The sequence below is a fragment of the Maylandia zebra genome, linkage group LG8 (genome assembly GCF_041146795.1).
Source record: "Maylandia zebra isolate NMK-2024a linkage group LG8, Mzebra_GT3a, whole genome shotgun sequence".
NCBI lineage: Eukaryota > Metazoa > Chordata > Actinopteri > Cichliformes > Cichlidae > Maylandia > Maylandia zebra.
In genome coordinates, this window is record NC_135174.1 from 26927002 (window position 1) to 26943970 (window position 16969).

At 42.4% G+C, this 16969-nt stretch overlaps 1 protein-coding gene across 2 annotated transcripts in view; it reads right to left on the reverse strand.

Moving 5' to 3' along the window:
* Nucleotides 1–16969, reverse strand: part of LOC101486561 (PH and SEC7 domain-containing protein 1) — a 99895-nt gene that overhangs the window by 68251 nt on the left and 14675 nt on the right. For both annotated transcript variants that reach the window (XM_004565889.3, XM_004565890.4), the window contains exons 2-3: nucleotides 735–3110; nucleotides 479–596 (exon numbers count right to left, since the gene is read on the reverse strand). In XM_004565889.3, coding sequence (XP_004565946.3) covers nucleotides 479–596; nucleotides 735–2846 — 2230 coding nt within the window. In that variant the 5' untranslated portion in view covers nucleotides 2847–3110. The remainder of the gene's footprint in view (nucleotides 1–478; nucleotides 597–734; nucleotides 3111–16969) is intronic.

The following is a 16969-nucleotide window of genomic DNA, read 5'->3' on the forward strand; positions in this document are numbered from 1 at the left end:
TTCCCCTTTGTAAATGGTAGGGAGTAGAACACTGCCTTCTTGCATCGTGCTGCCAAACACCGTTTTCTCAAATTGTGAATGTTATGGTTTACTTTGCAAGTTCGGTAAAAATTTTTTTTTTTTTTTTACTTTTTTCAAATATTTCTATGATGATAACAATAAATAAAATTCACAGATATCCTTGTTGAAACTAAAATGTTTACAATAAATGGGAGAATTATATTAGGAAGCGCCCTGATTTTATTTTCCTTAGTTAAACAGAAAAGCTTTTGTGAAGAAATCCCTGCTGCTGTTCCTGTATCAGCTGACACATCACACCTGAGTATGTTTCCCTGAGCGACAAACTGCGACATTGAAAGCAGTACTGCTACTTCACTAGCTTCTCTATCTCTGTGTGAAATGTTCCCATGAGAGGAAGGAAGAACATGAAGGCAGAACGTGCAGAAACTCAATATAAGTAAGACAGAAATGCTCTCACGTTTCTCCCCCCTGCCAGCAGCCTCCTCAGCAGGGGTCCCGAATAAAAACTCCCACTTAGCACGAGCGATCTTCTGACAGTGCAGCGAGGGCACGGGCGCTGCACATCCACTGTCCGTCTGCAAGAGACACACACTAGCTTAGAGGCTAACTCTGCAGTGCAGCATTAATGGGCAGGAGGGGAAAAGGTGGTTAGCATACAGTCAAAAATCCAAGTATGCCTTCCTTCCTTCTTTTTTGTTATCAGCAGAACCCACCTGTATTCCTGAGGTGGCAGCCCCAGTCTCATTGCTCTGGTGACTGGACTGGCTGGACTCTGGGGACACACAGTCCCTGTCTCCCAAGCTCCCCGTCACCCCGCTGGAGCTCCGTGAAGACGACCCTCCCATAACGCCATTCTGCTCCCCCTCAGGAGGCTCTTCGGCCCTTCGAGAACGAGGCTGCAGTGCTGCACCGTATCCCTCCCTCTCGTTACCTTGCTCTTCCTCATCACAGCCCTCATCCTCCTCTCCAGAGTCCAGCACCACAGGACCCAGAAGAAGGATCTCCCTCCTCCTCTGCTCAGCCCGCTTCTGCTGTGCTGTCGGGCTGAGAGGCCTGCGGCGCTGCCTGGATTGTTGATCAGATGTTTGGACCCTTTTAGACTGTAATACGGGGTCGGGGCTTGGCTTGGGGCTGTTTTCCACGCCATTCCCCCACTCCTGCCTGGAAGTCCAGCTGACCGGCGCCTCCTCAACACTTTGATTGATAAAGAGTCTGCGAGCGAGCTCTGTGCAGTCCCCTTTCTCGAAACAGCTTGGATCTCCTCTCCTGTCCAGGCCTGGGGACCAGGAATCTCCAGTGTACTGTGGCGGCTGACGGCGATGCAGGGTGGGGGTATCTGGCGGTCGGAGCTCAGCTTGGAATAGCCTCGGGTCCCTAATGGGTGAGCTGAGCTCTGTGGGAGGATGAGAGGGACGAAGGACACGTGAAGGAAGGGCGGGGGAATTCTGAGTGGCTGATAAGATGGAGCTCTGCTGCATTGTGTCATGATTAGTGTGACAGTTTGTCTCTTGTGATCGTGAGTTTTCAGGCTGGTGTGAGTCTGTGTTGTCGGTTGCTGGCGTGTGTTGTTGGTCGTTTAAAGGGATGTTCATTCTGAGCGTTTGCTTAAACTGTTGTGCATTTGGAGCAGGTTCTCCAGAGTTTGAGCTGCTTGTGAGCTCTCCTAAAGGATTGTGCAACAAGGACCTCCTCGCCTCTGTGAGAACTGAAGATGCTTTGGTGGCCTCTTCAGGACTGTGAGCTGGAGAGGAAGATTTGCTGTTGCTTAACTGGTTCAAACCGTCGACTCCATTATTGCCAAGTTGGAGGATTGCGCCCTGCGGTGAAGTGCTCATATTGCAGGTCCTCTTAATGTGTCTGTTGACAGCTGGACTTCCAGTCAGAAGAGGGCTTTGGGGCTCAGGGGGCCCAGATCTCTCAAGCGAGGACTGCTTGGACTGCGAGGATAGCTGGTCTGAGGCTGGGCTCCAAGGCAGCCCACATGGAGCCAGATCTTTGGGGTTTACGCTGATGTTCTGACGCTGAACGGGAGATCCAGCCCAGGACTGACAGCGCGGTTGTTGGTAGTAGCATGAAGCTGAGGTGTGCTCAAGTGCGTGGGCCAGTTTAATCCTCAATAAGGGGGATCCAAACTCCTCTACAGCCCTCTTGGTAGCTGCCCTGCCGATGGGGTCAAAGTGTGGCTTGCAAAGGCCGGGGGAGAACGTCTGCTGGTGACTTCCTGGACTCTGGAAAGTCAGCTTGGGACTGGAGCTGCACGATGAATCGGGACTCCCAAACCAAACTGGGTCGCTGAGGCGTTTTCGAAAGCTGGAAGACGTGGACCATTCCTCTTTGGCTTGTCTCTCGCACACAGAGTTGCGTGGACTCTCCACTTTCTTCACATTTGACTTCTCGACGTAACTGAAGGTGACCACACTCCGCTTCCCGTCGCTGACTTCCTCTTCATTAAGTCTCTTGCGAATAGGAGGGGTGTGAGGGACACTGACTTTTCCCGAAGAGGTCGCTGGTGAAGAGTGCAGGGGTGAGCTCCAACGCTTGCTGATCGTAGGTGAGCTGCTGGTTTGCTGGAGCTGAAAGCTAACGGTGTTTCGAGAGGGAGACTGGCCGTGCGTGCAGTCCTGAGCCAGGTGGCGAGCCGTGGAGGCTTTGCTGACGATCTGGCGTGTCGTCTGGCTCGTTAGCTGAGAGAGGAGCTCCGCGGGACTGTCCTGAACCGAATGCCCCTGAGCAATCCCTTCTTCACTCTCCCTCTTTCCTCCATTCTGATCTGGGGCAGACCTCACTTCCACATACAGATGAAGGACTTTTCCAGACTGGGACATGACCTCCTCTCAGCACGTAATGAGGACACAGAAACAGAAATGGAGCAGAGAAAGAGGCAGACAGGGTGGAAAGAGGGCTCTTCTTTGCTCTTTTTCTCTGTTTTTGTCAGTTTGGATGTTGTTTTCCTGCTGGTGGTGGGTGTCAGTTTATTTTTAGACGGTCTTTCTTCTCCCTCCTGTGTGCACAGCAGAGACACACAGGCTGAACGGCCAGAGGACAAACATGCCCGCGCGACGACTCCAGCAGCTCCCTATTCTTCATACCTGTGAATGAAAGAGAGGAGCTGTTGTTATCTTTATGCATCCTCAGATGACTCCCGATACACACTGGATGATTCAGTATTTACGATGCCCAAAGGGACCAAGCATCAGCTTACTCTCTGGAAACCTACTCACACGTTTCGGAAGTCTCAATTTGTCAGCTGTGTTCGATGCTTTCTGTAACCGCCATCTAGACACAGTTCACTCCTAAACTGTGTCAGCTATTTCTGTCATTATTCATGTAAACACTGGAGCAAGTATAATGAGTATCTTCCATGAGTGCCCTGTTTTCTCTACAAATTCCCACGATATTGTGCCTCTCCTGTGTTAATGGTGGCCAGCTTTTCCCCCTCCTGCTTCCAGTGTGATTTCATCCACGTTTTAATTTGCTGCTTCTTTCTGAACATTTTTTTTTCATTCCCAATTATTTTAAAAACTATATGTTAAAACACTGAATGACCTAAAAGAGACTCTTCAAAGTCAGTGATGTTATGTGGTGCAATTACAGAGTTAGGTCCAGAAGTTTAAGACAACAAAATGAAACAAATTCCATCTTCTTTTTTTTTCGTGGAGTTTGAAAGAGTTAAGATGTGACTGAAGTACAGACTTTGAACTTTGATTCAAGGGTTTTAATAAAAACATTGTAGCTATACAAAGTACCCAATTTACAGAGGCTCTAAAGTAACTGGGGAAAATAAGTCTAGAACCAATGGAGAACACCAGCTGCTGCATATCTTCCTTTGAGACTAAAGCCACCTTCAGCTGCTGATTGTTTGTGGGTCTCTATACTTTCTTGGCCATCTTAGGTTGTTTATGCAGTTTGGTTTGGGTCATTATCCATTTGCACTGTGAAGCTCTGTCCTTCAGCATTCATCCTGCTGCTGTTTCTATCAGCAGTCACGTCATCAATAAACAGTAGTGACCTGCTTCCACTGGCAGCCATACATGCCCATGGCATATAACTGTCACAATCAATCAATATGAAGCAACAACTCTGAGTAAAATGAAACAAATATGAAAAACTATAACAAATTAAATGTTTATTAATTAATAATTAACCATTAAGGAAAATGTGCCTGTAAACAGACAATTTGATCAGATTCAATTCATTGTAACATTTTACACTGTAGTTAAAATGTTACATAACAAAACTACATGGAAAATGCATGTATGCATTTTGTTTCAGTTTAATGAGTCTGTCTGTGGCTCTCTTTGGTGAAGGCCTGTGAACGTAATCAATTAAAAACGGGCAAACCGAGAACCATTAACTACCTGGATAAAATCTAAATACACACACACACACACACACACACACACACACACACACACACACACACACACACACACACACACACACACACACACACACACACAGAAATAACAAACTGTTGTTCTGATGCCGAACAGTATAGACACAGCTTGGCAGTATTTTAGCTGCTGAAGTTATACAGTGAACAAAAAGGGGAGAAATGTACTCTGTGTACAACAAACTACTGTTGCTGTGGTAATGGCACCTTAAAATAGTTTCCACTGTATGACGCACAAGTGCACACAACTAAGTCTCCCAGATAGTTTTAATGACTGCATCGGTTCATATAAAGTCAATACAAATAATATGTATTAATACTTAACACACTGTTTGCTGCTACAGCTACACATGTTTCTTTTCCAAATATTTATTTATAAGTGACTTATGTATGTATGTATGTATGTATGTATGTATGTATGTATGTATGTATGTATGTATGTATATATATGTATATATTGTACTATTCTTAGTTAGCGTATTGTCTGTCTTGTCTTAATGTTGGTTTAAAATGGAGCACTGTAACAAAAAATAATTTCCCCCAGGGATCAATAAAGTATTCTGATTCTGATTCTGATGTTTAAAGTGTGCACACTCGTTTCCTAAACACGTGCTTCATGAACAAGAGAGTTGAAGAAGAGAGTGCATGTGGGGTGGTGTGGGTGGTGGAAACCAGTGTCAGAGGTGATTTGTGACAGAAGGTTTCCAAGATGGCAGTGAGACCTGCTATGATGTAAGGTTTGGAGATGCTGACACTGACAAAAACACATGAGGCCGAGCTGAAGATGTTAAGATTTTCATTGGGAGTGAGCAGACTGGGATTAGTAATGATGAGTACATTAGAGGGACAGCTCAGGTTGTTATTTAGAAACAAATGTACAGCAGCAAGGCTGAGATGCTTTGGGCATGTGCAAAGGAAAGACAGTGGATTCAGTGGACAAAGGATGCTGGATATGGAGCTGCAAGGCAGGAGGAAAAGAGGAAGACCTCAGAGAAGATTCATGGTGTAGTGACGGAGGACATGCGGAGGGTTAGTGTGACAGAGGAGGATCCTGGGTACAGGGTGAGACGGACACAGATAATCTGCTGTGCTGTGAACAGGATCAGTCGAAGAAGAAATGTATGGTGTGTGTGTTAAAAACACCGAAATACCTCAAATTTAGCACAATGTGGGGATGCAGAAATATAAAATGTAAAGCTCAGTGAAAAGGAAGAAAGGAAAACTACAGCAAGGTGTGATAGTCAACCTGAAGACTGTATGTGGCTCCATGAGCTCACACTCCTGCAATAAACCAAAGTTCTCTGATGGTTAAGTGGAAAGAAACGATGGAGTCTCCTCATGATCAGGTCCTCATCATCTCCCTTCTCCACTCCAACCGTTCACGGCAGATGGCTGCCCCTCCCTGAGCCTGGTTCTGCAGGAGCTTTCTTCCTGTTAAGAGGGAGTTTTTTCTTCCTGCTGTTGCCAAGATTGTTGAGGTTTCTATATATTATTGTGGGGTCTTTACCTTACAATATAAAGCACCTTGAGGTGACTGATGTTTTGATTTGGTGTTACATGAATTAGTTGAACTTTATCTTCAGTGGACACTTTGATGATATTAACGCTGCAGGATTTATTTGCTAACTTTGTTCCTGTTACACTTTGTCGGTCTGCTTTTATTGTTACATCAAGCTTTCCACCTCAGGCAGTTGTGTTTTTCTTTTCTTTTTCAAATATTTTCTTTTTTTATGCAATTGATTTTTATTGTAAATATGCATAAAACAATGCCATGGTTCCTGGGTTGTTTTGGAGGCAGAGCTTGTATGACTGTACGGTGCAGCTGCACTGCTAAAATCTCAGCCAAAGAAAAAGGCAAATAAATAAATCAAATTTTCAATTGGAGACAAATGATAGAAATCAAAATCAAAATCAAAGGCCTCTGTTATTTCCAATGACAGATACTAATAAAAAGTAAATAATGCAGCTTTTTTATGATGTCAGAGAGAAAATGAGCTCATCCTGTAGCGGAAGCAGGAAATCATCCCACCATGTCCTCTCCCACTCTCTGAAAAGAGCCGGTGACGGGGATCGATTTACATTCTGAATAAAACAATTAAAGGGTCTGGACTCACGGGAAAAATGAGAAAATGAGGCAGGTTCAAATGATTCATGGAAACTCTAATCGGATTAGCGTGATCAGATTTTATTCAGGAATCACCATGACACTGATGCAGCGATGATGAAGAGGACTTTCTCTGTGCAAAGATATTGAATTAAGTAATGTTTAGTTCCTGTCTGTTCACTGACAAGTCCACCATCAGATCCAGCTGGCTGCTCAGCCATAACATGCACATGAAGCTAAACCCTAAGCACAGAAATCTCTTTGTTATTCTCTTTGTTATAGTCCACGTTTTGTCTTTCGAGCTAAATCTCCTGGCGGTTACTCATCTTGGCCGAGCTGACTTCTTTCCAGTCGTCTCCATTCTGTTTAACGTTGATGCAGAACGACTTTCCACGCCAGTGACGACGCAGACAACAGAACTCTTGTTTAAAAAAAAAAAAAGAAGTCACTCAAATGAGGACGGTGAGCTGCCAGCAGTGACAGATTGGAGCTGCCTTATGGTAGCAGTGGGAGAGAACGTGCACGCTCATAACTGAAGCCGACAGAACAAAGAGAACTTGTAAGTTGGCACGCCGAGCGACCAAACTTTCCCTCCCTTAACCCCAACTCATCATTCTGCCCTCACTTCAAAGACATCAGTCTCACCGAGCTGACAAATTCTCCCTGTGACGTTTAATTATTTCTGCATGCAACATTTGTTTGGATGTTTGCAGCAGGTTTGAGCCCTTATGTGCAATATTTGATAAATCCTTTACTATTTGTTGCGGATGGCAGCATGAAGCTTCATCCACAATAAAACGTCTCTGTCTTCGTGCATTTCACTGCCTCTGCATTAGTCACATTATCTGTCATTTTCACACTTTGCAGCTAGTCTTCCCACAGCTACACTACTCACCGCCAACAACTGGCCTTTGTCCAGTTGTTGGTAGCTCCCCAGGGGCCTCTGTAAAAAGGTGTGAGGAAGACAAAGTGGCTCCTTAGCTCTAAATATGACAGAACTGGCTGAGACTAAGGCTACGTCCACACTAATGTTTCATTTGAAAACGCATCGTTTTCTCTCCGTTTTGGCCTCCCGTCCACACTGAGACGGCATTTTCCCCGAAGGAAAACGTTTCAATGTGGACACACAACTCTGTGAATACAACTGAAAACGTTAGTGTGGATGCGGAGTGTTTTCAGACGAAAACGCCATTTTCAAATCTATCCGGGCTAGTGTGGACGTAGCCTAAGGTGGAAGAACCTTATCCTTGAGGGCTAAAGCCTAGAGACTGGTCTGCAACCATCTGGCAACCACCAGTCATGGGGGAAATTTGTTTTGGACAATTGGTTGCAAGTGGTTGCCACAGGCTGATGGCAGTTGTTGGGAAAATAATTCCTAAAGTCTCAGTCACTCACACCTACAGATTGCTCAGTGAGCCCCTGGCAAAATGTGTATTCTCCAACCAGTTGGCAAAAACCTCAGCCCGCCTGCTTTGGTCTCTAGCACTTAAACACGAAAAATTGCAATCAATTGCAAACAAAGCAATTCCTATGACAGTTCACATAATGAGAGTCAGCAACCTGCAGGAACCACTGACAACCAGCTGGAAATTATTGCTCCCGAGAAACCAGTAGCTGTATCACATCAGTGTGGCGGACAACTATCACACATGATAAACCTCATTAAACAGATTTTCAGTAACTAACACATAAAAATGCTGAGCTCTTTTTTAATGTAAATATCCGTTTGAGGCACAGATCCTCAGAGATCATCTGTGCTTATGATTTGTCATCACGAAGAGGTTGAAGTATGCCAGTCAGTATTGATTCAGAGAGAGCGCAGATGAGCATGAACTTAATTTGGACCTCTTTCATCCAGTTATTCGTCAGCTGACTGAGGCGGGAGCTGATGGAAGCGAGTGAGATGAAGTCGGGCGATGAGAGAAAGACCACAAGAGATAGATAAATAGATAAAAGACAGAAGGAGGAGGGAGTCGTGTAAGTGAAGGAGAGAGCTCTGCTGGCAGCAAACCAGAGTGATGGGAGTGTAGAGTTACAGGAAGGCCAGAGTTAAAAGCAGTAACACAACTGCTAATGTAACACAACCCCACTTTTCTTCTGCCAGAAAACACAAAGACAAACACTGCTTGGCTACTTTCCACCCACCAACTCCTGCTGGCATCTAGTCATACAGATAGCTAGTGGAGATTTACTTTAATAAAACCTTCCACAATCACAGTGTCACAATCATATAGGAACATTACAGCTGAACCTAATTACAAACACCGCATCATTCATCATGAGTCCCAAAAAGCAGCTTTAACCTAAGCTTAACCAACCGTGTCTGGATGCCAGCATCAAAATCTTTAACAACTTGTAAGCTACGCATATCAGCTCAAATGTAATAAAAAACAACAATAAAAAAGATGTGTGAAAAAAATGTGACTTCCCAATTTTAATGTTGAGATAAGAAGAAATAAATACTACACAGTAAACAGTGGTTTAGTTATTACAGATCTTCCTGTATCCAGACTGTAATGTTAAATCCTGGATGCAGCAGTGCTGTTCTCGAGTGCTCCGGTTCCTTTCAGCTGTCCAGCTTGCCAGTAATTCTGGACAATTTGGCATGAAGTCTGGTGGGAGCGCCACTGCTGTGCCAGAAGTTACAAGAGGAACAATCCATTTACCAGCTCCTGCCACACTCAGTCTTATTTGCTTTGCATGTTTCCTATCATTTCAACTTCTAGATTAGCATGTAAAAAAAACAGATTTCATGCATCGATTGGTTAAACTTTTGATAAAAACTCATCTAGCTTGACAAGAAACCATCCATCAACCACAAGCTAAAAATGGAAAAGCTGGCAGCATCACTGAGGGGTAAGTTTCACTGGCCAACTGATTGCACCCAGAGAGTACGTGTGGATGCACTATGTGGGGTTTTTGCTTCATAGCTAAGAGGTTTGTAGGACGAGTGCTTGGGGCAAAGTACTGTGTTGTTTATTTGCAGATTATTTGCATCAGAAACTATTCGATAAACTACATCATTTTTATTTTTAAGCTTTTACATCTAAAGGTTTCTGACCTCTTCAACAGTCACATGAGATTTGTTCCACAATTTAGTTTTATTAATTACTTTTATAGCCAAACTTTTTTATCCAGTAGCTATTTCAGCAATTCAGACTTAACCATTGCTTTGTCTGTTACTGGAATGCATTTAGGTTGGGAATCAGCTGTGTCCCAGCAAAATCTCAAGCTACTGCATTTAGTACTGGCTAAATTTAGATTGATATTAATCGAATTTTTTTCTACCCACAATGTTAAAACATTTTAAGCCCAAATACAAGCTCAGGTGTGCATTTTGCAGGCGTGTCTGGACATGCAGCATGCACAGCAATTTTAACTGACTGAGTCATCGTCACTGACAGTTTGGCTAAAAAGCAAAACAGAGAAATCTGATTTGGTTTTGGTCAATAGAGACATGTTTTACTTTTAGATTGTGTACTAGGAACACACTGTTTAAAATGATTTTTAATCTATTTACCACTACTACATTTTGAAATTCAGAAGAATGCAAATGTGGAGCAAGCCTGTTTTAAATAATTAATTTTTATTATTTGCATGAATAGGGAATCACTTTTACACCTTAAAACATATTTGAGATTCAAAATGTGGACTGAAATAAAACATTTTGACAAACGTTTCTTATTGTTACATTTTTAGCATTAGCTGTAGTCATGTCAGTGTCACACATTGCACTATGATAAAGCCAAAAATATTAGACCAAGCGATGAGAGTTCTTGCAGGACGCCTGAATGTGCGATCGGAGTGAGTCTGTCCAAACATGTCCCTGATGTTTGCCATTTTCTACTTTTTGGCTAAATATCTCAAGCTATTATTATTATTATGACTATCAAGCTATTTCCACTTATCCAAATGAAAAAGTCATTTTTAGCTACATTCTGATTTTCTAAAAAATTTAGCCAAGCATTATTCATCCCATTTTACGGTTTATCTTTAGTAGATATGTCACTTGGCTGATTCACTTTTAGCTAACTATATCAGTTTTAATATGGTAGTATCACTATTCATGTGAAGCAGATAGCTAGGTTTTAAAAAACCGAGGGTGTACACTGTTCTATGAAACAGTGACTGGACACAGTGGACAGTTTGCAAACCTTGCAGGTTACAGGTGTGGCCACCTTTCGCCCTAATTCTTTGTAAATATACGGCTAAACAGCTGCTGCAGATTTGTCAGCTGTACAACAAGCAAATCACCTGTTCCACCTCCCAAAGGCGCTCTACTGCATTGAGATCTGGTGACTGTGGAGGTCATCTGAGAACATTAATTAGTTGATTAAATCTTTGTAACCAGTGTTGGGTGTAACAGTGTAACGTTGGGTGTAAGTAATGCAGTGCATGACTACTATTATGTAGTTACTTGTTCTTTAGTTATGATACAAATAAATAACAATGTCAGACAAACACGCCTTTTTCTTCCAGCACACCTGCGCCACAATCAGCTGATTTCAGTTTGTATGTCAGGAGGAGGAAAATGGTGGAGTGAGACAACTTTGGCTCTTTGTAAGCACCTGCCCAGGGGGCATGCTAACGCTAAGCTAGCCAAGACCCCAGAGTGATGATAAAGCTGAGCGTGTGCTGACCCCAGCCCGGCAGCCAGAGCCTGAACTTCAGCAGCTGATAAAGACAGTGATGAACAGTCAGGCTTGCAGCACCGCCTCCTTTCTTCCTGTACATGTTTCCAAAGTACAATCACCACTTTAAAGTCTTAACCCTTTAAGACCTACCATAGAGCCAAGTCCGCCAGAGCTTATATTATATTTTTACATGCTGTAGAGCCATTTTTGGGAGCATTTCAAGTTGATATACATCAATACAACCATTATAGCCCAAATTTTAATAATATGTCTGCATTAAGTGCATAGTAATTACATAAATTGCAAAAAAGTGCAATAAACTACAAAAAAATTTAAAATCATTTTTGTTTTTTTAACATATATTTCTAGTTAGTGAAATTTAAGAGGCTTATCCCTCAAAACTGTAAATACAAAAAAGTTGCACAAAATAGTTTCCCACCACAGAAAATTTATTTTGAGTGTCTTCATAGTTTTATTTTTGAAATACACCAATTTCTATACACTGCAGGAAAAACGAAAATAAATATTATAATGCAAATTTGCAAAAAGAACTCATATTGTACTGCATCAAAATAAACTATTTCCAGCAGTGCAATATGAGTCCTAAGCATCCCAGAAACAACACAGAAAGTCATAAAGTCAAACATAACTTTTAAAAACACAAGTATAGGCTCATAAGGCCCTGATGGTAAAAAACTACATTTCCGCAAAATGACGTCACTTCCGGTTTCGGGCAGGACATGGCGGACATGCGATAGAAAGTGTTACGAACAGCTGATTGGATCGGCAAAGCGTGTTTCTGGAATATTATATTTTTGTTGCTGCAAGTGCTTTTCATGCAGTTTTTGCAAAGCTATATGTGGAAGGAAACTGTGACCTAGGACAAGCTGATGGCATAAGATTTAAGTACAACTCCTCCGGTTGTATATGCAAAACAATTTATTGCGCTAGCTTATGTGGTTGCAGTGCTACCTGCATTTAAAAATAGTTACGCAAAACGGAGCGTGCCCACTCCGACCGACTTTAAAGGGTTAATAGACTGATTTTCCATTTTTGCTTTGTGTTCATAATAAGGACTTTTGTTGATAAAATTACTTTTAAGAAAGGTAACAATAATGTGTAATAGATTACTTTTTTTTTTACTAACAACCTCAAAACAGTTTGTGACCTAGCATATTATCTTGCATGGTCAGTAACTATACTCAGCGGTGTTGTGATGCTGAATTTGTACCGATGGGCTCAACCACCACCAGCAGCCTGAACCTTTGAGACGAGGCAGGATGGCGCCGTGTTTTGATGCTGTTTCATGCCACTGTTAATGTGCCAGCATGGTCTTCTGCTGCCGTCCATCTGCTTCAAGGCTGGATGTGTTGTACATTCATAGATGCTCTTCTGACTGTAGCGAGCGTTTAGTGAGATAGTCCTCCCTTCCTATCAGCTCAAATTCTCCTCAGACTGATACTGAGAAATACTCAGACCAGCCGAGCTGGCACTAATAGCCATGCTACGTTCAAAGTCACTTAAATCACCTTTATTCCCCATTCTGATGCTCAGTTTGAACGTCAGATCATATCAGTCACGTCTACTTGCTCAAACACACTGAGTTGCTGCTTTTTGTTAAAAAGCAGTTGTATGGAACAAAGTGGCCAAAGACAGCACATTACATTTAAAGTTTATGATGTCGATGCTTCAGCTATACCTTTTCAGAAACAGCTGGTTAAGTTCATAAACAATATTTACAGTTTAAAAGCTGTACGTGTGATAAGGCCCCTGATTAAACCTGTGACTATATGTGCAGGATGAGCTGTTGGAAATGTGCTATAAAAAATAAACTTGACCTTGACCTTAAGCCTTCATTAGTGGTTGCTGCTTGATTGGACTGTGCTTAAAATACAAATAAATAAAAATATTAGCATACTTTGAATTGCTTTTCACAGGTAGAGTAACAGGTAGGTCACAAAATAACTACCAGTAAATACTGAAAACAACAATGGCAGCAAAAAGAATGCAAAGAATTCAGCAAATCACAGACATATCTATCCATCTCTACTGAAAATCTTTGAGTGTATTTTTGATGTCAACAGCTTTTATTCACTGTCATACTCTTTTTTTTTTTTCAATACTTGTTTGGCGAAGGCTGTTTATATTCTTTGCTTTTAAAAATAGCGACAGACTCGATGGGGAACCTGAAGGATGGCGCACCTTTGATCAAACCTCAATAAACAGAAAGCCACAGCCGCTCAATCAAGATGACTCATCTTCTTGTTGTTCCTGTGGGTTATAATGCTGACACAAGGGACACACACACACACGGATAAACTCCTCTGGGTCCTTGGACCAGGCTTTCATGAGTCAAATCACACAGGTAATTAAACCCAAGCCAAAGAGTGCAGCTCTAATATTAGCTCCCTGCACATGATGGGGGAGCTGGTGCTAATATTAGCTCTCAGCTTGCTTGTTGCCGGCGCTGTGCACTAGCAGCTATGATTTCAGCAACATGACAGGTTGTGCACATTAAAAACCCGAGGGGAGATTTGGAGGTTTGTGTTAAGTTAATGGATGGTGAGGGATATTCAGAGGCATTCACACTGCAACGCGAAGCACCCTTATCATTCTCTCACTCATGGACTATCGATTTATCCGCATGTACTATTATGTTACATCATGTACTGTATCTGGCAGAACTGCCTACTCTTATAAATTCCCAAGAAATGGCTGAAAGCTCACCGTCACACCACAAACGTGTCGCTTAAACCCTGTGAACTCTGCTGAATCATAATTAACCAAGCAGCGACTGAAGAGGATGAACCAAAATGAAAGAAAGCTGTGCCAGAGCTTTCTTCGAAGCACGACTTTGTTGTTTGCACTCGATACAAGGCCGGATCGCTTCCTTTCCTTCTCACGGTGCCTTCAAAGGCATTTTCAGACAAAAGCTGATTGGTCCTCTGACTCATGCAGAGGCAGCAGCAGTGCGTATGAGGAGATGCAGAGAGGCTTATTGGTAAAGAAAAGAAGGGGGAGACATTCAATCAGCACCACGTTGGCTGTGACCTTGCTGCTGCTACAACTCCTCCACTCACTACCTTGACTCAGTGAATGAAGAACCACACTTAGACCAAAACACTAAACAAGTAACGAGACAACAAACTGTTCTTTCCTCGAATCGCAGGAAAGTACGATGTTGCGTTATGCAACAGTGACAGAAATGGAGTGCCGCTTTCACCTGCTCATGTCTCATATAGCTGCATATTTGCTGCAACCTCTCAGGTAAGAGAAATGAAGGGAAAATGCACAAGTGTAGAAAAACTGCAGTTGTTCTTGTGGCCACCTGAGTCAGTGCCCACAGACTCCCCCAGTGACTGTCAAAATGCCCAAGCGCACTGCAAAATAAACATTTTTATAGCCTGGTTTTGTTTTCTATGGATGTTTATTTCTATGAACCCGTTTAGCTTAAATTACCAACATGTCAGCTAGGCCTCATCTCTGCCAATTTCAGTAATTGAACTGGACTTTGCTAACGTGTTAGTGGCGCTTTGAAGCATTTTCAAAGAATTCTCTGACAAAAAAATATTGCCGCTTTAATGAGTAAAAGTCTGATACTTTGATGAATCTGTTCTTTAGAATTAATGAGCACCAGCACAGTGTGTGGACTCAGCTTTCTAACTAAGTTTGCTAGAGTAAGCTGACAACACCCATCCATCTTCTTACATCGCAGTGGTGCTGGAGCCTAACCCATTTGTCATAGGGCAAGAGGATGGCTAACACAGAGAGAATCACCAATTAACCTAACGACCCTCAGCTTTTAGACTGTGGGAGGAAGCAGGAGTACTCAGAAAGAACCAGCAGACAGATCATGGATTCAAACTCAACGCTACACTACAACAGCATTCAATCTATGCAAGCAATCTATGGATTGCATGCATAGATTAAACAAGATCACTATTCCACTAACAGTTACCGCATGCAACATCATATGTTTGGTTAACACAACCACTGTGTGCTGTCACCAGTTTCTGAACTTTTTGATTATCTCACCTTGATTTGCTCATTGGTATCAAAAGTAATAACGGTAAATGAAACTTTATGGGCTTGCAGAAGTGATTAAAAATCAACTTGAAACAGAAAAAACACCTGCAAAGCTCACACTAATCCATGCAAATGTTTTAGAGCAATTTTACAAGACAACCTCCCAGAGACATTAGAGAGTAAATGGATCCATCTACCACATTCATGACTATTTATGACAAGATATTTTGCCTAGAGACTATCAGAGCCGTATTAGCATCTGCAAAGCCAGCGTGGTTTAAAAGTGTAGTACTCATGTATTGATCCAAACAGCATTATGGGTATTAATAGAATTTCATGCCTGTGGGGATCGCAGACCCATCAGTTTGAAGCTGCTCCTCAGTCAGTCATGTCTGTCGGGCCCATCTCTGAGCTCACTGTGGTTTTTATGAAATGTGTTTTCAGATGCATTTTCGAGCCACCAACTTCTTTGAAATCTCACAAAACAACTCCCACATCAAAGCTAATCCAAAGCCAATTTTGCCAGCGTTCAACCTTGCACGCTCTGCCCTGCTGAGGAGTCATTTTCCATCTAATGGTTAAATGTACCAGACTTTAGAGAGGGCAGCAGCTCGGTCAAAAGCATTTTTTCATATCAAAGAGATTTAAACCATTTTCTAGATAAACCAAAACTACCCATGCCAACCAACGGACTTGGGAGGACTGCACATCCATAGTGAGAGGTTAAGATGAAAGCAAACTTTGACTGCAAACCTCCAGACAATAAAAAGGTCTCATGTCTACAGGAAGGAACAGTGGACAATGTGCACACATCTGGGGCAACATTAGCATTTATTTGGAGTCGGGCTTTTCGCCATCAGACGACGATCACTTTTTTTAGCTCTCCACAGCAGATCCCTCTGCATGTTTGACTTTTGTCTCTGGCTGAAATCAAATCAGTGACCTTTCATTTACCAAGCAAACATGTTAACCACTAGGCTATGGAGACACACTGGGGTAGATGGAGCTTGTTTCCAAAAGTAAACAGTTCAAACTGAATGAAACTGTGAGAGACTTTTAACTTTCAAGGAGGTGTGAAAGCGTACTGGGTAAGAGACGTTTGTCCCTGAACATGAGTTTTTATCTGTTCGATCTAAGTGTGCATAAAATAATAAAAAAAACACTCACTCAGAAGAACTCAGAAGTTTGAGACCTGTAGGTCACTCACTTTAAACTTATTTAAAATATAATTTTTGCCTTTTTTTAATTTTTTTATAAAGCTCTGTTTTCATTCTGACATGAATATGGAGAAAAGTCCCTTTTTCATGACTATCTCGCTTTTCTCGCACTGGCAGTAAATGCAGCGTATTCTCACTTTGGTGCAATTCGACATCGCTGCATTCCTTTTAAGTTTGAAGTCAGATAATGGATGACTGCTATGTTCTAGTAGTAGTATTTCTCTTCTCAGCCCCAACTGGCTGCAACACAACCCGCCTGTTTGGTTTTTTACATTAAAAATACCACTGCAGCGCCTTCATTCATAGAGCCCGGCCTGTTTTGTGAGTCACAAATGCACAACAGTTCTGCAGTTTTGCTCATGTTTACAAGTGCTGCTGCCATCTTGAATTATGAAGTCTGGGTTGGTGTGGAAAGTCTGATTTGAGGGGGCGTTCCCACTGAAATCTCCATCTGGGAACTGGGAAATTACAACCTCACACTTTACAGCTGCACGTGTAATGCAGCTCTTGCACTTGGGAGCTGCCAGACTAAAAAGCAGCTAATGCACTGGATATCCACATCCCTCGGTGGAAA